General features: G+C 34.0%; 1 protein-coding gene across 1 annotated transcript in view; it reads left to right on the top strand.

The window, feature by feature from the left end:
- SKAP2 (src kinase associated phosphoprotein 2) overlaps positions 1-19,343 on the top strand; it is a 178,472-nt gene that overhangs the window by 102,504 nt on the left and 56,625 nt on the right. Inside the window, exons 5-9 of the mRNA XM_063100515.1 lie at positions 4,766-4,843; positions 5,828-5,911; positions 16,823-16,947; positions 17,820-17,883; positions 18,239-18,376. Coding sequence (XP_062956585.1) covers positions 4,766-4,843; positions 5,828-5,911; positions 16,823-16,947; positions 17,820-17,883; positions 18,239-18,376 — 489 coding nt within the window. The remainder of the gene's footprint in view (positions 1-4,765; positions 4,844-5,827; positions 5,912-16,822; positions 16,948-17,819; positions 17,884-18,238; positions 18,377-19,343) is intronic.

The following is a 19,343-nucleotide window of genomic DNA, read 5'->3' as shown; positions in this document are numbered from 1 at the left end:
AAACCTCGAATCCTGAATAGGGCAGCTGGCCGCCTTCAGTGCGGCCCCAGCCTCCGGGATCCTGGCTGCATCCACAGCAGCCCTGGCGCCGTGTTCCCTGTTTCAAGACTCGCTTTTGCAGCTAAGAATCAGTTCTTTTCCTGCTCCACACTTCAAAGCTGTTGCCTGTAAATGAGGCAGCCTCTCCTGCTGGGGGCAAAGTGGCGTTGAGCCCCCACGACCGGCCAGCAGCAGCAGTCCTCCCTTAAGAGATGGCCAGAGGAAGGTCCACAAGTTTCCCGGCTGCCTGAGGCCCAGTGGCCACCTTTTCCACCTCAGCTACTCCGCGCCAGCCGCCGCAGCCGCCGCCATCTTGAAACCCGTCTATGTCGTAGTGCTACATTTTAAATAAGTACCCTTGATGATTGTGATGCACACTCAAGTTTCAGAACCACTGCCTTATGATCCCCTTGCTCAAAGCCTAATGAAAAAGACTGCTTGTGAACACATTACTTTAGCCTGATATTGTAAGTACCACATGAATGTTTATGTCTGTCTCCCTGGCCAGTCTCACATGTGGCTGTTAACAGTTATTCTGCTTTGAAGCTAGGGATGAGAAAGAAGATTAAGGATGTGGTATACTTTTGTTTTCAGGTACTAAAAAAAACCCCACTATTTACTAACTGTCCTAATATTGAAGTTTTAGTATATATTCTGTGTAATTTATTCAGTTATATAAATAACAATGCTTTATTATTCTTTTAGTTATTATTCTTTCAGTTGCAATGCTTTATTATTCTTTCAGTTATTACTCTTTTCACCCATTCTTTTGGTTATCAGTTCATACTGAAGAGTAAACTTGGGCATTTTATCTTTCTCAGTAATATGTTGTTTTGTGGATGTTTTGTTTATATGATGTAGGCATATGCTTAAAATTTTTACAGGCTAGAATTGTCCTGCAACAGAGTTAGAACTTTATAGACCAATTGCTGATTTGTTTTGTGTTAAGGTGATTTTCATCTAGGTATATGTCCCCGAAAAGCTATTAAACTTTATAAATTTAGATGTAAGTTTATAAATAAGAGTGTATTGAGTACACCTCCAGCTTAGCTGCTTGTTAAAGAATATGGTTCTTGACGTAAGCAGCAACAGAAAAGAGCTGTGTTAGCTTTTTGCAGGGAACGTAACTTCTGCTTGGGATTTAATATTTGCCAAAAGTTTGCTTAGGGCAAACAGTATTTGAGAAAGATTGTCTGAAAGATGTGCAGAGTGTCTATTCCTATAGGTATTCCATGATCTTATCCTTGAGTTTAACGAAGCTGTTTGGGAGCTATGTACTTGGGCTACCTGGCTTTGTACTCTGTAGAACTGCTTTTACTACTTTTGCTTTGACATCAGGCTGTTGGCCTGATGTGAGTGATATTATACAAAACAGCCGTACAAACTTTTATTTCATGTACTGTAAAAATGTCATTGAGGATACTGAGAACACATGGGAGAAATTTCATTCTCATTTCAGTACCAGGAACCAAGAATAGTTGTGTTGTCTTCTCTGAGCAATGGTCTGTGTTTATCTTATGGGCAATGGCTTACGTAACTTACTATATTTCTTGCTTCATGTTGGTTGTTATAAAGCTTATAAAGCTTTTGTCCCACTCTTAGTATGTATGACTTTGTAGTTCCAACTTATTTTGTGTTCTACCCTGACTTCTAGTACCACCTTGATTAAAAAGAAATTTGAAATAACATCACTTACAGAAAAGTTGCAAGAATAGTGCAAAGAATTCCCAAATACCCTTCACCCAGATTCCCCTAATATTAACATTATTCTATACAGGTACTTGCTTTTCTGTGTCTCTCTCTGTCTCTGTCTCTGTCTCTCTGTACACAGATATCTCCTATTTGCTTTTAATTTGCCTTACTAAATGCCTGCGAAATGCTTTTTTTTGGAAAATGAGGCAGTATATTACTAAATTAACAATAATAATGCGTAAGAATGTGTGAATTTCATACCTATATTTAAAAAGGAAGGTTACGGAAAGATCTCTTGTTTTGGGTGGAAGGAAGACAAATTGTGTGTGTGTGTTGTATGTATGTGTAAGAGAGAAAGAACACACACACATGTGTTTTTTAAGAGGATGTTTGTAATGCTTCAAACCAGGATAGTTACTTTGAATGGCAGAAGAGGGGAAATGCCAAAGACTTTGATTTATAGTAAATGAAAGTTTAAGGAGTTGCCTTCCTAAGTATAAACAGGTAATGAATACTCAAGTGTAAATAATGTTTTAGAATGTATTTGCTTTAGAATCAAGCCCAATTTAGTAATCAGGTAATCAGAATAGGACTGTGAATAGAGAGCCTTAATTCGGCAATGTTTGCCTACTTAAGTTAGAAAATAATTTCATGTTTGATCATTTTCAAATGAAACATTTTTCACTTATTTATTTTTTATTTTTTGCATATTTTAACTAACTCAATAATAGGGTTCTTTTGGGAGTTGGGAATAGAATGACAATTGTTTATGTACCTGTTATCTTTCTTCAAGGCAAAAACAAAAACGTTAAGCTTTGTTATACCACGCAGGGACAACATTCTAACTCTGTATATTCCTATTTCAGATATCTCAGATAAGATCTTATGTTATTAATGACACAGAACTTTTTGTATACAGAATAGGAAAAATAATTGAATAAAAACTAATTTAAAGAATATTACAACTTATAAAAATGTTATTCATATTTAGAAAATAATTTTTGAAATGTATAGTTTAAAATACAACATAAAACATTTGTAAAAATAAATGAAAGAGTTGCCCTATGTCCTATATGGATATAAAGCAGAGATGAGTGGAAAGGAGCTAAAGAATTCACTCTAAATTATACTTATTTCTTCTTTCTATGCAATTTGCTAGAGGAATCTGCATACAGAAACGCCTCCTTTTCCTTTAAAAAAAAAAATCAGTTTCCTGTTGCAGATTTTTTTCATGTTTGTATGTATGTGTTTTTAAACCAAAAAGGAAGTCTATTTTAAAAAACATTCTTAGGAAGCAAAATTGACCTAAAATCTTGTAGAAGATGAAACACTCTAGAATTTTAAAGGCATGGTGTTTTTAAATATATCATTATGCTACTAAGGAATTAATTTAAAATAACAATAATTATTTTAATGCCATAGAGCAATAATTGATGTCTTATACAGTTTCTATAGGTGGCATTTATTTATTCCATCAACAGTAGAACATAACATTTCAGAAAATTGGTTTTCTAGGTAAATAGACTTGGGGTCCTGGCTTTACTTATTAAGGATTTTCCACTGGTAACATGGTGCTAATAATTTCTACCCCTGGGGGTTGTGTGAGAACAGAATGAGATGATGATTGTATCATGCTTACCTCGTGGTAAAGGCTCAGTAAATACTGGCTGTTGCAGTTATTACCTCATTGAACCAAGCTGATATTTGTAATCATGCCATCGATAGCACTTTAAAAAAAGACACTTAAACACAGTTTTGAGATACAGAAAAGGTTGTGTTTGATATAGAGATAGTATAGGTTAGGAAGAAAAAGTAGAGCTAATTATTAATTGTTATTCTTTAAATATTATACATCAGTTATTTGACTTTTAAAATGTCTTCAACAGATTTTCGATGAAGTTGGGTTTATTTTTCCTAGTTCCCTACTTCAGGTAATATTTAGAAAAGGGCCTGACATACAATATACACTAGCAAATATTTGTTTAATAAATGAATTAAGAATGTTTCTTTTCATTTATACTAATCCATCAAATACTTTTTCATATATAATAATGTCAAATATTTTTCCATGCATCAGGGTTTTTTTTGGCCAAATATCTATAAGTGGAAAGAAATTTGTATCGTCAAAGGTGTTTAATCTTCATGTTTTTATTTTAGTGGTTATCTTTCCAGCTTTCTTATGGTTTTCTTGTGTGTGGAACAATGGGCTGTGGCAAATTTGATATTTTTTTAAAAAGCTGGTAAAATTCTGTGATGAATTTGTATATAATAAACTTCCTACTAAACATGTTTTCTATCGTAAGCTGTACTGAAACTATTTCCATTGGATGTATCCATAGAAACTTTCATTAGATTGGTTGTTTTCACTTGTTAGAGTTCTAGTAAAATGCTGAGGATAACTGTTATATTTATGATGAAGTTTATAAAAATATTGAACATTTGTGAAATAATTGAGTAACCTATCATCTATGACCATCAATATACAATTTCTAATTGACTTAACTATTAGCTCAATCTTTAATTTTTTTGTAGGGATCTAATATTTGTTTCTGATAGTTCTATCATATGTATCTAGTTTTAGACTCTAAAATGCCCTAGAAAAACCTACTCAGTCAGTTGAATGTCTGTAAGATTTCTTCTCTGTGAGTACAATCAAGGAGAGAGATATTTGCTATGGACTCAGAGAAACAAATTTTAGCATTTGATTTTTGGGAAAAATCATTTTATGTTTTATCTAGTAGGAATAGTGGATTTGCAGGTAAGAGTCAGTATGCATGGAAATTCTTGAAGAGTTAATCTAATATAAATGTAAAGAAGCTTATATGATTTATTTGAAATTCCTAACTTCTCTTTCATGGATATTTTGCATTTATTTATAATAATTTCTAAGTCCTATTCTTATAGAATGTAGATTCAATAGATTTGGAGTCAAGCAGTTAGTAATTAAAAGTACACTGAATCTAATGAGATCTGACACTTGGTTTTCCTAAAATGGATTACCCATGGCTTTTTTCTTCTTCCCCACTTCCCACAGGAAACCAGTTTCTTCCAATTGCAGCACAGGACCTTCCTTTTGTTCTAAAGGCTGGCTACCTTGAAAAACGCAGAAAAGGTAAACTGTAAGAATTCTAATGAAAAATCTAAATCTGTTCTGGAGACAATATTCTCTTAGGTGATGGAAGAGTTTTAGGACTGTAAAAACATCTGGATGACATTATCCAAACCACAAAATAAAGCTTTTAGCTTTAAATAATTTTTGTTAACAACACATTAGGTCAGGTTTTTAGTTGTCAACCTCGGCTATTTGTAAATGATTCAGGAGCTGTTTTCTGCCTTGCATAGGAAAGCTACAGGCCATGACTGTATTGTCAAGGATGGGATTTCTCACCATTATCCCACCTGGCTGAGCAGCAGGTTATCCTGCACTCGACCTGGCATACACCATGTCCGTTATGGTTCAGATCAAGCCTGGCATCTTGTCTGCCATTGTCTTATTCACTGCAGTGTTCCTCTCCATTGGCTGTGATAATTGGGAGTTGACCACATGGTCTCACTCTTTCAACACCAATATTGAATGGAAATTTCAATATTTCCATATTGGAAAATGAAAAGCAGAAAGTCTCTTCATTACCATTATGCTTATCTCTCAGGTAGTTCCTTTGGGCACTTTGATTTATATTCCATTTGTTTTCTTAGTTTTCTTAGCTGAATTTTAACGTTGAAAGAGATAATAGAAATAATCTAGGTCAGCTCCTTCTACCTCTGTTTATAACAGATGAGATAATGAGACCCAGATGAGTCAATTATCTCAAGGCTGTGTCATCAGATGATGTTTCCCTATCACGTTTGTTAGCCATGCAGTTGATCCCTTAAGTGTAGCAACCCCATCGCTGCTTCACTTTTCTCCTTTTAGCTTTGTTGGTGTTTTGTTGTTGTTTGGTTTTTGTCTCTTGGAATAGAAGATACAAATTAATTAGTCATAGAATTTTAGAGCTAAATGGGACCTTAGAAATCATATTGAGTAACTTTTCCTTTTTACAGTAAAGAATATGTGATGTATATTATCTAAACTATTCTCTTTCCCCGTTTATTGTAGATCACAGCTTTCTGGGATTTGAATGGCAGAAACGGTGGTGTGCTCTCAGTAAAACAGTATTCTATTATTATGGAAGTGATAAAGGTAGTGTTGGTGTTTAATTATATATTTTACTGCATGAGAGTTTTTTGTCCTCTTTATTCTCTGCCCCCTCCTTTTTGGTTACAGAGTAGATCGAAGACAAATGAAGAAAAAAAACTGAGAATGTTAACAGTTCTAATCTAAAACTAATTTATAATTTTATTTCATTATTGCTCTGAAGTCCAGAATGCCCTAAAAATTAACACAATGGTGTTTTATTAAATTAGGAAAGACAGTAAACTAACTTTCATCTGTGTGTCCTTTCACCTTAGGGAATATTTATCATCCAGGCTACCACTGTATAATTTCTGAAAGAGTTAAGACTATAGGGTTGTGAAAGTTTTGAAGGCAGAAGATTATTATTTTTTCTTAAACATTTTAAAAGAAAAATTTAGATAAAATTAAATACATGCAACGCCTTTCTCAGCACCCTTTACCGATTTAAATAACAGTAGCAAACATATATTTTGAGTAACTATGTACTGATCACTGTTCTAAGCACGTTAGCCAGCTAAACACATAAGCTATATTAGCTTGTTTAACTCACAACGCTGTGAGGTAGGTACTATTATTAACCCCATTTATTTTACTGTTAGGAAAACTGAGGACAGAGAGGTTTTGTTCAAGGTCATGGAGCTGGTAAATGGCAGATCTGGGATTGGCCTATTACCAAGGCAGTATGGTTAAAGTACGTGCTCTTAACCACTATTGTCACTTTATCAATTTAGAAACAATAAGATTAATTTTATAACTTCATTTGTTAATTAAGAAATCTCTTAGTCATAGTTTATTTAATTTTAAGTTTATTATTTGAACAAAATAAAGCCACAAAATAATGAAACTTAAAGAATGTAAGCTTTCTTGGTTTTGCTCTTTTCTAGGGAAAGCCAGAAGTTGAATATTATAGAGTAAGGGTCATGTAGAAATAGGTAACATTCACTTCCAGAAAGGACACTTTAAGGAGAAAAAGATACAAGAGCCCAGAATCACTAAATCTGAGTTTTCCCAGGGAATTGTTACTTAGTGTTATTTGGAAATTTATGTTTTATTTGACATTATTTGCAATTTTTAGGGCTTTTTCCTTATTATAAAAACATGCAGATAAGATTATTGTATTTCAGATAAATTTGAAATACATAATGCTTGAAGTTGGTCTCACCTTTTGGCTAATGGGTTTAACAAATTAAGAATTAATTTAGTTGCTAGCTTATATTCCATCACTAATTTATAATATGTTCAAACGTAATAATGACATCAGTGAAGTGTAAACTGTAAACAGCTATAAATAAGCAGCCTTCTTTTTTATGTTAAGCGTAAGTAGGTGACTTTGTCAAAAAATTTTGAGTCCAAGTTCAGTTATGATTATCATAGGTCATAAACTTGTGTTTGCTATTATAGAAATATAATTTTATATGGTATTGTGAATTTAGATCAAGATTTTTACCAGACCAGGGAAGGGAGTTTTCAAATCTTGTGACTTTGGTTCGTTTCTAATTTACTTAACAATCAGTGAATACTAATGTTAGTGTTTTCTCCTTTCCTAGTGCTAACTGGTGTTATATACCAACCATTAGGTCATAGGTCAGCAAGAGTTTTCCTAAAATCCAAGGCACGTTATTACGGGGGTTGTGGAAAAGTAGAAATAAAAGATAATTTGAATCTTTCCAGGAACTTTTTGAAGTACCCTCATTTACTTGAAAGACTAATGTTCAATAAAGAAATTCTAGTTAAAACTTTTTTGATAGTTAAATTCCCATTTCTATTCCTGTTTGATGAGACTTTGTGGTAGTAACATTCTTAGTAGTTGGCATTTTAACTACTTAGTAATCCATTTAGACCCCTCTATCACTTTTGCTTTCTAAAAATTACCATTCTAGTATTCCTTTTTTATGTCAATATTTGAAGATTTGGCTTATATTTCCTTAAACTCTACCCTGTCTGTTACTATGAAGACTACTGTTACCAGTGAGATTTCAGATCTGTTTTCAGTAGTTCTTTTCTCTTTTGGCTGCTTCCTTCAGAATTCTCAGCCAGTTCCTCTCCTGTTAGGGACTGTGAAAAAAATCTAATTGCTTATTTGGCGTGATCCTGATTTCCTTCCTTTATATGTTTTTCTTTCCAGGAAAATGTGTCAAATAAAATTTTTATTTTCTTTTTTGAAATCAGATAGCTGATTTGTACAGCCTTGTTTACTGTATGTGTGAACCATTTACCTAAATTTTGGAAAGAGCTCATATTTAGATATATGAGAACTATAATACTCCAACTAAGTAGGATTTAGATAAATTGATTGTACAGGCACAGAAGGAGTTGATACCACTTACTAGGTTAAACTGTATTTTGTTACTGTTTGACAGATACATAGTTCACATTTTCTGCCTTATTGTGTGAGCCAAAAAACATATTGACCTATCAAGATAGTAATGGCTTAAAAGAGTAGTTTCATCCTCTAGAGTAAAAAATGCACTTACCTTTGTATCCATAAATATTGTCTGTATTTATTATTCATAGCCATTTGGGGCCCTTAAGTAACAAGTATATAGTACATACTTTATCACTTTATGAAATCACATCCATCCTTTTCATCTCCTTCCTTTTCCTTTGATTGTCATGAGTCTCACTCATCAAACTTCTTAGGTACTAGATGTTCAGACATCCATCAAGGCATTTAGTCATTCACTCACTCGTTTATTTTTTAAATTTGATAAACATTTTTTGGACACTTGGTAGATAATAGACACTGGAGATCCAAAGATCCTTAGAAGTGTTCACAGTTTGAGTTCTGTGGGTATCAGTGGGAAGTAGAGTATGCTGTGGGGTCAGTTAGGGGCTGTGCAAGCAACCTGAGAAATATAATGCAGTACAGTAAGTAATTTAAATAAAATATCATTGGGTCACAAAGGAGGGATGGCTAACAGCCTAGGTGAGTTAGGGAAGACTTCCTGGTGTAGAGGACACTTCACTGGGCCTTAAAAGAATGGATAGGAGTTTGGTTTGAATGTATGTGTCCTTCCAAAATTTATATGCTGAAACTTAACTCCCAAGGAGATGGTATATGGCTTTGGGAGGTGATTAGATGATGAGGGTAGAGCCCTCATGAATGGGATAAGTCCCCTTATAAAAAAGGCTTGAGCAAGCTCCAGAACCCCTTTTTTGCCTTTCCACCATGTAAGGACACAATGTTTCTCCACTCTGGAGGTTGCAGCAACTGGTGCCATTTTGAAGCAGAGAACAGCCCTCATCAAACACTAACTTTGCTGGTACTTTGATCTTGGGCTTCTCAGCCTCCAGAACTGCGAGAAATAAATTTCTGTTATTTATAAATTAGCTAGTCTTGGGTGTTATAGCAGCACAAATGGGCTAAGATGGTAAAGAAGGGTAAAATGGGCATTCCAGGCAAGCAAACAGCAGAGCTTCTGTGTTATAAAAGGCCATGGATGGGATCAAAGTTGGAATCCAGGCTGGAGCATGGAGCAAGGGGAGGGGGCTAAAGAAGTAAATTAGCTCGTGATTGATAAGAGCCTTCTGAGAATAAAGGCCTTGAAAAGGATTTTATTTTGAACATGGCATTTAAGCAGAGGGGTGTATGACCAGATTGTGTTTTTAGGAATTAATTGTGATAGTGTTGTGGAGGATGGATTGGAATGGACAGAGACTGGGTCAACAGGACCTTTTGGGAGGACATTGTGATTAACGTAGGGCTGTTGAGAGGCAGAGCAAAGATTTAATGAAAATCTCTCTGGCTCCAAAGCTGTGCTTTTTCCCAACTTGTTTATTGTTATCAACTCTTCCAACATGCCCATAAATGATGGTCCATTTAAGAACTTGTTCCAAATTCGTGGTTCTGTTTTTCCTTTTTTCTGTTTACCCTCCATGGGATCTTGAATTAATGTTATAATATAAACCTTATCTCTCCCAACTTTTGAGATGGGGGGTGTTAGATCATAATATCTCTTTTCAGGGCTTTTGTTGCCCAACCTCCAACAATTAAAGAATGTCCTAGCACCATCCAGTAAGTGGCAGCTGCAAGTACCCTTGGTCCTACCAAGTTATTCTAAATGTATATCATGTTGTTTATTACATCATATGGTTGTAATTTCTTCGTGTAATATCTTTTCAATATATAATAAAAGTCAGTAGAAATTGGGCCTGCCTAATACACAAAGTTTAATATAACAAAACTTTTAGGACTTGGCTGATGAACAAAATTTTTCATTGGTCAGTAAAATTGACCTTCCGGTTCTCTCACTTCCCCCACAACTTCACCACTAATAGGAAAAAAAGAGGACATGTATGTTCAGTTTGAAAATTATAAAGTGTATTTCGATTTTGAAAAAGTATCATTGTTCTCTTTTAATATTATTTTGAATATTCTTAAGTGACAGAGTATTTTGTGTAATTGGAAGTTCTGTTGCTTATTAAGTTGTTAATAACAACTTAATAACAACGATAAAAGTTTACCTTTTTCTCCTGATTCATTTGATAGAGGCATATTCTTGGGTCAGGGCATCAACATTTTATAATTATATCACAGTGATATATGTAAAATGTATAAATGAATTCTGATATTTTAAAAATTTATATTGTAGTTCCATTTCCATCTGGTATGTGAAGATAATATATTCCTTAAGAAACAGCTGACAGTACTTCTACTTTTTATCAGATATTATTGCCATTTTATAGATTTTGGGGTCTTTGATATGTAGTATTAATTTTAATGTTTATTACAGTAAACATTAAACAAAAGACATGCCTTTATAGTTAACAGACCCTGTAACAATATAAAGAAGTTATGTACATTTGATATTTAGTAGGATTTCATCAATGTGCAGAAATAGGTACAAACTAAATCTTACTGGGGGTCTGATGACCACTAACGTTATTGATTTGATATCTCCTCATAGTATAACTTAGAACATCAGAAGTATATTTCAAGTGGCTGATTTAGCATTGGCACCTGTATTTTAATGGACTATATAAACAAAAGGAGAATGTTCACACATCTTTAACGGAGAAGCTAAACATCTTGCTAATCAGTTTGATAAAGGTTAGTGGAAGGTTTTAGTATTGAGGGACATATTTTCCTCTTTACCACTAATGAGTCTGCCCTTATCTGTGGTTTCACTTTCTGTGGTTTCGGTTACCCTTAGTACAGTAAAATAAGGTATTTTGAGACACAGAGAGTGAGACACCATATTCACCTAACTTTTGTTAAAGTATATTATTATAATGATTTTATTTTATTGTTAGTTATTGTTGTTAATACCTTACTATGCCTAATTTATAAATTAAATTTTATCATCGATAAGTCAGTATAGGGAAAAAACAGTATATATAGGGTTTGGTACTATCCAAGGTTTCAGGTATCCACTGGGGGTCTTGGAATGTATCCCCTGTGGATAAGGGGGGACTACTGTACTTGTGGAAATAACATGAGTTGTTCACTGAGGGGAAAAGACCTTAAATATAAGCAGCAGGTAGTCAAACATTGATGAACACATTGCATATCTTTTTGTTTGCTAGTCATTTGTACCAAGTTAGCATTCTTGATACAAACAATGGAAACCAACTTTGTTTAACTATGCAGAAAAGGAAATTATTAGGAAAGCTCTCAGGCAGAATCGATGAGAAAGCTAAACAAGCAGGCTCAGAAAACAGGCAAGGGAAGTAAGGTGGCTAGAACTTCAGCCCAGACCATGGACAGTCTGACTGGGACACACTGCTGGCCTTCATCATGGAAAGACAGGACATGTGGTGTTGCCACTGTGCACTGCCACCAATCAGTGAATGCCATTGCCACCAGAATGGATTCTGAACTCTCTGATGATTTTTTTGTTGCTCACGTGGATTTATTTGGGCCCCAGGCTGGTTCATTCACTTGACTGAGCTGGAACAGGGAAAATCTGCCTTCCTCCAGCTTCTGTGGTGGGAATGTAGGTCCTGCTCTCAGCAATCTCAGGACTGAAATAGCAAAGATGCTTAGATGCTGGAGAGCCCCAAATGATAAGTGCCCACAATTTATAGAGGTGCTAAAGGATTTGTAATTATTTAGTCATTATATTTAAAATGATATGAGAGGGATTGGTGTTTTAAGCATATGTTCCAAGAACCAGTGAAGAGAAAAAGCCAGTGTATTTGCAAGAAAAAATGGGGTGCAAGGGAAGCTGGTGAAGTAATAGGAAAAATCAAGAATAGAGCTCAGCTTTCTGGTTTGGGGGCTTGAATTATTCAGATATACAGTTTTGAAGCTGGACTAAAAATAGGAAATTATGAGTCACAAATGTATTGATAGGAATTTAATCCTTGGAATTAGATGAAATTGCCCAGGGAGAACTGTAAAGTGAAAAAAGAGCCAGATTTGGAACACAATACATGATGGCTGTTTGAGGGATAGGCAAGGTAGGGTAGCCCATGAATGAAGCTGACACAAGTTGTAGGAGGAAACGCAAGATAATGTTTATCTTCTCTGCTGTGACTTCATAATTACATCATCTGTCTAGCACAGTGGTTTTTCAGACATTAGTGTGTGTCAAAATCACCTGGGGTGCTTGCTAAAAATTTGGTTTCGTGGACCCACCCACATAGATTCCTATATGGCAAGTGCAGAGTGGCAGCCATTTCTGAGTCTTTAACAGGCATCCAACATGATTCTAACATAGGTGTTTCTTCTGTTTCACATTTTAACCTTGCCTCTATCATACTGTTCAAATTTAATGTCTACAGAAATATTCTTGGAGAAACATTCTTTGAGAAACACCTTTCTAGGAAACAGTGTGTAATGATTGAAAAAGCGAGTCGTTAGAATCAGACTTATGCTGGGTTTCTGGCTTTTACCACTTATTGTTTGTGTGACCATGAGCAAGTTGGTTAACTTGTTTGTTTTCCTATCAGTGCTGAGGATATAATATATACCTTCTATCACTTAGAGTAATTACAAGGTATATATGAGATATGCTATGGTAAGTTCCTGACATATAGAAGGAGCTGAGTAGATGTGAGTTGTCTTTTTGGCAGCTTTAAAAACTCAGAACACAGCTACAGACCTAAAAGCCAGTGAAAAAGTAGAAGGAAATTTCTGTCATTAGTCTCATGCATTTTGTTTTGCAGGAGATCAGAGCCAACTGCATTTTACCTTGAACCTACTGAATTAGAATTGTGTAAAATTCAGTTGGTGATTTAATAGATTTCATTATCTAGTTTCTCCTGGAAGCCCTCAGTTCTGTAGACATTAAATTTTAACAGTATGATAGAGGCAAGGTTAAAGTGTGAAATAGAAGCTGAGGAAAATTTAATAGAGGAACAAACACCTCAAAAATCCTGAGGTCATAAATGTGTAATAACATGGTATGAAAACTAATACTTAAAATGATACTACTAGATCATCAAGAAGACATTAAATTATGTTTAGAAGACATTGTTTGAAAAGTTAGGGAAGTATATATTTTGGAAAGATTTCCATCACAATGACTACATTTTAAAAGTTTTACGACTTAAAGGATTGAGCGTCTACTATTTAGGAAGTTAACCTAGTTAATACTTTATTAATCTTTCGCAGTTCTGGGTAAATAAACTTATATGACCTTATTTTCAATTGGCTTGGCATTGTACTATTTTTAACAATCTGTGTGTGTCAACAGGTGCCCTTGAAACTATCTCAGAAAGTTCTATGGAACTAACCTGTATATAAATTATCAAGAGTTACCAGATAATGCTAAAGTTGTCTCTGTCCAGAAGAGAAACTAATATGAAGGGAGAAGACCAGGGTCTTATACCCATGTCTGCCCATTTCATGTCTTGAACTTCCTATCCTATATTGGCTAATAAGAAATATGGCTACTTTATGGTTATGATTTTGCAAAAGCTGTTGAGAAAGAATGATGAGTTTCCTTTCATTCTCTTCAATCTTTCTGGTCCTACAGCCCTACCCTACTTGGATGTTTATACAATTCTTTATCTTCAAATACAAATAATCAGCCAAATGGGTCTAGGTATTAGTTTCTTTTTATTCTTTTTTTTTAGTTAAGCAACAGCACCTTTTGTTCTTCAGAATTAGGTCTTTCTGTGACAGAATGAAGTTTTCTTCTGTTATATCTTTGATTATTGGTACTGTTTTATTTGTTACTCTTCTTCCAGAACACCCATTTTTCTTATGTTGTATTTTTCTTAGTCCTCCATATTCATCATATTCCCTTTTGTCCCTCTTCCCCCTTATTTTTTCTACCTGCTGATTTTCAACAATGTTAATTCCACTTTTTATCATTTCTAATATGAGGGTACCTCAGAAATTTCACGGAAAGATTAGTGTTATCTTTTGATCCTATTTTTCCATGAACTTTTTGAAGTACCCTTGTACATCATTTGTTTTGCTGCTGCATTTTCTATTTCCTTATGCAGTTTTTCCCCTAATTTTGCCAGCTTCATTTCAATATCTACCTGTTTTAGCCATTTTTCCTTTTATTTTATACTATATTGTTTTATCTTTCTTCTTTCAGAATTTGTGTTTTATTCTTATAAAAGATGCAAAACAATTGTCTAAAGTTTACTTCAGTTTCTCCTAGTTTGCTCATGCTTTCTACATTTCAAGTGCTATGTTATGTTTTTGTATTATGCAATATTTTTATGGCATCTGTGTTTGTTTGCTTTTCTTCTTTTACTTCTCTTTGAACAAAGACATGTGTATATAATCTAGGATGCTTAGCTGTAAACTGATTCATGGCTTCTTTCTGGTTCATCTCACTGAAGGCTGATAACAGTCCCCTCTTAGACTCTAGTAGAAGATCTGATAAAGCCCGATATCATACGTCTGGGGGTTTTGTCTAAAGTGGATCTGCTAGGCTAAATCGGGGTTGCCTCATTTTACTGTCTGGTTGTCTTAGTCCTAGAAAATCTAGCACAGGAAGGTCTCCTGCTCCCTCTAATTCTTCCAAACTCAGTCTTTACAGTGCTGATTTTACATCTCCAGATGCAGACTCTACTCTATGCAATTCCACCTCCACTCATGTTACATTGATAGGAATTTTAGACCCAAATTAGAGGTAGAAAGCATGAGCTTTATTAGATCATATGCACCGAGTGAGTGGAGCGATTGAGCCCTGCCCAGCAAGGGAGCAACTTTCCTCTACAGCTGATCCTTGAACATCCTGTCTCTATGGGGCAATTTAAGGACATCTCTTGAAATTGTCCTGTCTGGCCTTGATATTTTGCCTCAGATTACTTCCACTTTTTGTAGTTAAAATTAAATTACTTTTGCAGTCTAGTGGATCATTCACTAATATTTTTAGAGCACATAAATTTGTATCGTGTGTGTATGTGCTTTTCATTGGGAAGGTAGGAAAGGTCAGATAAGGTGTCTTTTGTCTTGGTATACCTGTAATGCTGCCTGGCTTATTTAAAGTGCTCAATATAAATTTGTTGAATGAGTGAGTGAACGATTTAGTCTTTGAGAATTTAATTTTTCTCTTAGAAATTCAATCAGTATGTAAATGTATTAAGGTCTCTAAGAAGGCCTTGACTAAACAAAACTTTAATTCAACAAAATTTTTCCAAACTTATTTGGTTACAGAAACCTATTAATATCTCACAAAATATACTTTGAGAAATGCTGCTTTATTTTTAAAGCATAGTTTTTTTTAACCTCATAGAGTTCATTGAAAACTTTTTCCATGAAATAAACTTCAAATTTTTGAATTTCAATTTTTTCAGTCATCCAAAGAAATGTAAATTATGACTAAATATTATTGGATTATCCAGGTTTAAGTCAGGAATTTTTAACTCAGATTTTTTTCTCACTTGATATTTTGAACAAGATGTGATCTTCATGACCTTTTAAAAATCTGTTACTTCAGGTGTTAAATTAGTGTATTTAAAGAAAGGAGATATATATTTTATTGGTGCACTGAACTGAGAGAGCCCTTCACCTTGCAATATGGAGAATATGGAAGCATTTCTAGATTTCCCCTGAGCTCAGTAAAAGAGACAGTTTTAATATTGTGTGTTAATCGGAAATAAACCTATACCTGTGCGGCTTTTCTATCAAAATGGTATAAATGGGTGAAATAGAAAAGCTGACTAATTTTATTTTCAGTTTCAGAGTATTAAATCCTTTGTTGTGTTTTTACTTTATTTATCTTTAAAATAATATCTGACCAAAGCTCAAGTCATCCTCATCATATGGGATTTAAATTTGCTTTATTAGTTTAACCGTTCACTCACTTGTTACAAAACCTCCTTTTTCCTGGTAACTAATACTTCTACACGTGCTTTACCACTCTTCACTATCCAAATAGTTTGTTTTCCCTTCACATCTTTTTTGTAAAAAGAGTTTTGTTTTGCTTTGCTTTTTAAATTTAGAGTTAGATTTGTACCGAGTGAGGAGATTTTTCAAAAAAAAGGTTTTGTTTTAGAGGTTTTTTTGGGTGGTTGTTTGTTGCTGTTGTTTTGTGTGGGTTTTTTTGGTGGTGGGTGGGGAGGGGTTGGTGAAAGGAGATAATGGTAAAGAAAAAACCCAACAAGTTTTCAACTAGGCAGGCTTTCCCCACTGGCTTCCTAAATCTGAAAGAGCTATGAGTTTGTAGTGGGTTTGTCTAGCACGTTCTGAGTTCTAATTCTTGGATTTTTCTTACATAAAAGTGTCATATTTCCACACTTCCTTCTGAACAAGACCACTATCTATAGACCTCTCCTTCTGGTTTCCTAAGATATCCTTTTTAGACCCAGTCATCCCAAATACTTCCATATTTTAGAATTAAAAACAGTATCTAGAAAGGTCATTTAAGCATTATATTACTAAAGCAACATGACCAAAAAATACTGTTTCCAAGAATTGACAAAGAAAGTCTAAATAAAAGATAATTGACTAAGCATTAATATTCACTGTAGTAAATGAAATTCTACTTCTGGTTTTATCTTCAACAGATAAACAACAGAAAGGTGAATTTGCAATAGATGGCTACAATGTCAGAATGAATAACACCCTTAGGAAGGATGGAAAGAGAGATTGCTGTTTTGAAATCGCTGCTCCTGATAAACGTATCTATCAGGTTGGAATTTTTATGTTGCCTTGAAAAAAGTCGATAAAATGTTCTGATTTCATCTTAGAGATATTAACATTTTGTTAAAACAACTCTCCCTGACATGTTAATAATGATAAAAAAATACTGTTTTTTGTATATTGAACATTCATATAGGAAGAAATAACATTTTTAAAAAATTTCAGATTAGTTCAAGTGATATCTTCTTGAAAAAGATCAAGTGGATATGTAATTCATCGATTACTTTACATGTTGCATTTTATATCTATTTTAATAGAACTATGTGATTTTCTAAAAGAAATACATAGCAGAAAGAATAAAGTTATCAAAAGAAAAATGCCAGTATGCTAATGCATATCGTATTGCTTAGGGGTGTGGGAGAAAATGAAGGAAAAGGCACATATCAGCTCTGCACTTCACGCTATCAGCTAGGCATCAATATGGAATGTATGTTTAATAAGTTTTAAATATCTGAGATTGTAGTTGAAAGCCAGTTAATTAAGTTGTCAGGTAGTGTGTTGGAATCTGACAAGAACATTTTTAAGAAAACTACACCCAGCAGTCTAAAGAAATTCATGGGTGTCTTCTAATTGTCAAGGGCAAATTTTGTTCATCAGTTCTGTCTTTGACATTGATGAAGAGAAGCAGCTTTTTTTCCTGCACAGCTGCCAGCTGCTGATCAGAGTTTCAAATTCATCATCCTCTGCTTCAATTACATAAATTTGTCAAAATTAACTGTACATTATAAGAAGCATCCTTGCAAGAAAAGTACCACTAGACATGAAAAGAATTACTAATGGTCTTAAAGAAATGATATGCATGCAACATACATTTCATTTCTACTGTAGTGATTTTTGTTCTTATTATTTGTTTTTTATTAGTTTACAGCAGCTTCTCCCAAAGATGCTGAGGAATGGGTACAGCAGCTGAAATTTGTATTACAAGGTAAGGGCGATCAATTGAACAAGTTATCACAGTCTTTAAATACTAAATATCAGAGTGATTTGGGTTTTTGTATACAGAAGCTTATTGACTTCTGTGAGAATGACCAAGGGAATGTGATAAGTATTAATACAGATCATTCACTTCACATTTATAAAAGCATCTTTTCTATAAGTACCAGTTGGCAACTTTAAAATTCACATATTTACAAAACAATCTATTTTTAAACGTGTTTTAAATTAAGGATATAGTGCATAAAATATTGTTACTTTGTAGGGCTGCATTTATTTAGGAAATAGAATTTTAAAAATCTCTTTTGTGTTCTTTCAAAATGTACTTCATGAATTGTGTTTTGTAGATATGGAATCAGATATTATTCCTGAGGATGATGATGAAAGAGGAGAATTATATGATGATGTTGATAATCCTCTACCAATCAGCAGTTCACCAACATGCGGTCAACCAATAGATGAAGAAATTTATGAAGAACTTCCAGGTATTATTTTCTGGTGATTCATTTAAAGGTGTAAGGGCTCTTTGTGTGTGTGTGTGTGTATGTCATTTTTCATCAAGTTGACAACTTGAGTAGAAGATGGTGAGCTATTAAGAACAAAGACAAGGAAAATCTGAAAAACTCTTTTATAAAAAGGGTTCTGCATGAGATATTTCAAGTGAGTGAATGTGCACTTATGAAAAGTCAATGGAACATTAAAATGAAGCAGATACAATCCTAATCTCTTGGGACTTTTGGCTCATTAGCATTGTTTATGCTACATAATTTTTTAATTAAAAAATTGACTTGCCTTACAGTTTTTTCTACCAACTCACACATCATTTTTTATTTATACATCTTAGAACTTCCATTAACCAGAAGTTCTGTGCACACCGCATATGTCATCAGCTTCTGCCTCATGTACTCCTTGCTGTAGTGTAGTGTGTTGTCTTGGAGGAATGTTGTTGAACTACAACGCCTTTTGAGGCATGAAGTTTTCTTATCGGTATTTTAACACCAATATGAAATTGAAAAGTTTTCTTATTCTAAATTTTCAGGCCTGGTTTAGTGTTTACATGCCTCAGTATCTATTAAGTAACATAAAATTAATTATCTACTAGCCACTTGACTTGTAGTTTTGAGGATCAATCTAAAACAGAAAGATAGGCATCTGAAATTTAGGATACTTAGAATATGAAAACCTTCAGGGAATTATTGCATTATTAACACTTTAGATTGAAATGAACCTTTTTCTGGCTATTAAAAAATCAGTAGTTATAGAAGAAAAAGGGATTATAAGAAATATAAATGAGATTTAACTAACGTCTCAAGAAGTGAGGCTTTTTCCCCTATATAGCACCATTTAATGACATAATGTAAACATTTTAAATTGATTTTTAAAATACTTAAAAGTGTTCTAGATTGACATACACATGTCATTTTCAACACAGTCAGTTAAGCATAATAACTA

This window comes from Cynocephalus volans, chromosome 6 (genome assembly GCF_027409185.1).
Source record: "Cynocephalus volans isolate mCynVol1 chromosome 6, mCynVol1.pri, whole genome shotgun sequence".
In the NCBI taxonomy this organism is placed as follows: domain Eukaryota; kingdom Metazoa; phylum Chordata; class Mammalia; order Dermoptera; family Cynocephalidae; genus Cynocephalus; species Cynocephalus volans.
Note: the sequence above shows the minus strand (reverse complement) of the source record. Positions and strands in the feature narration are given on the sequence as shown.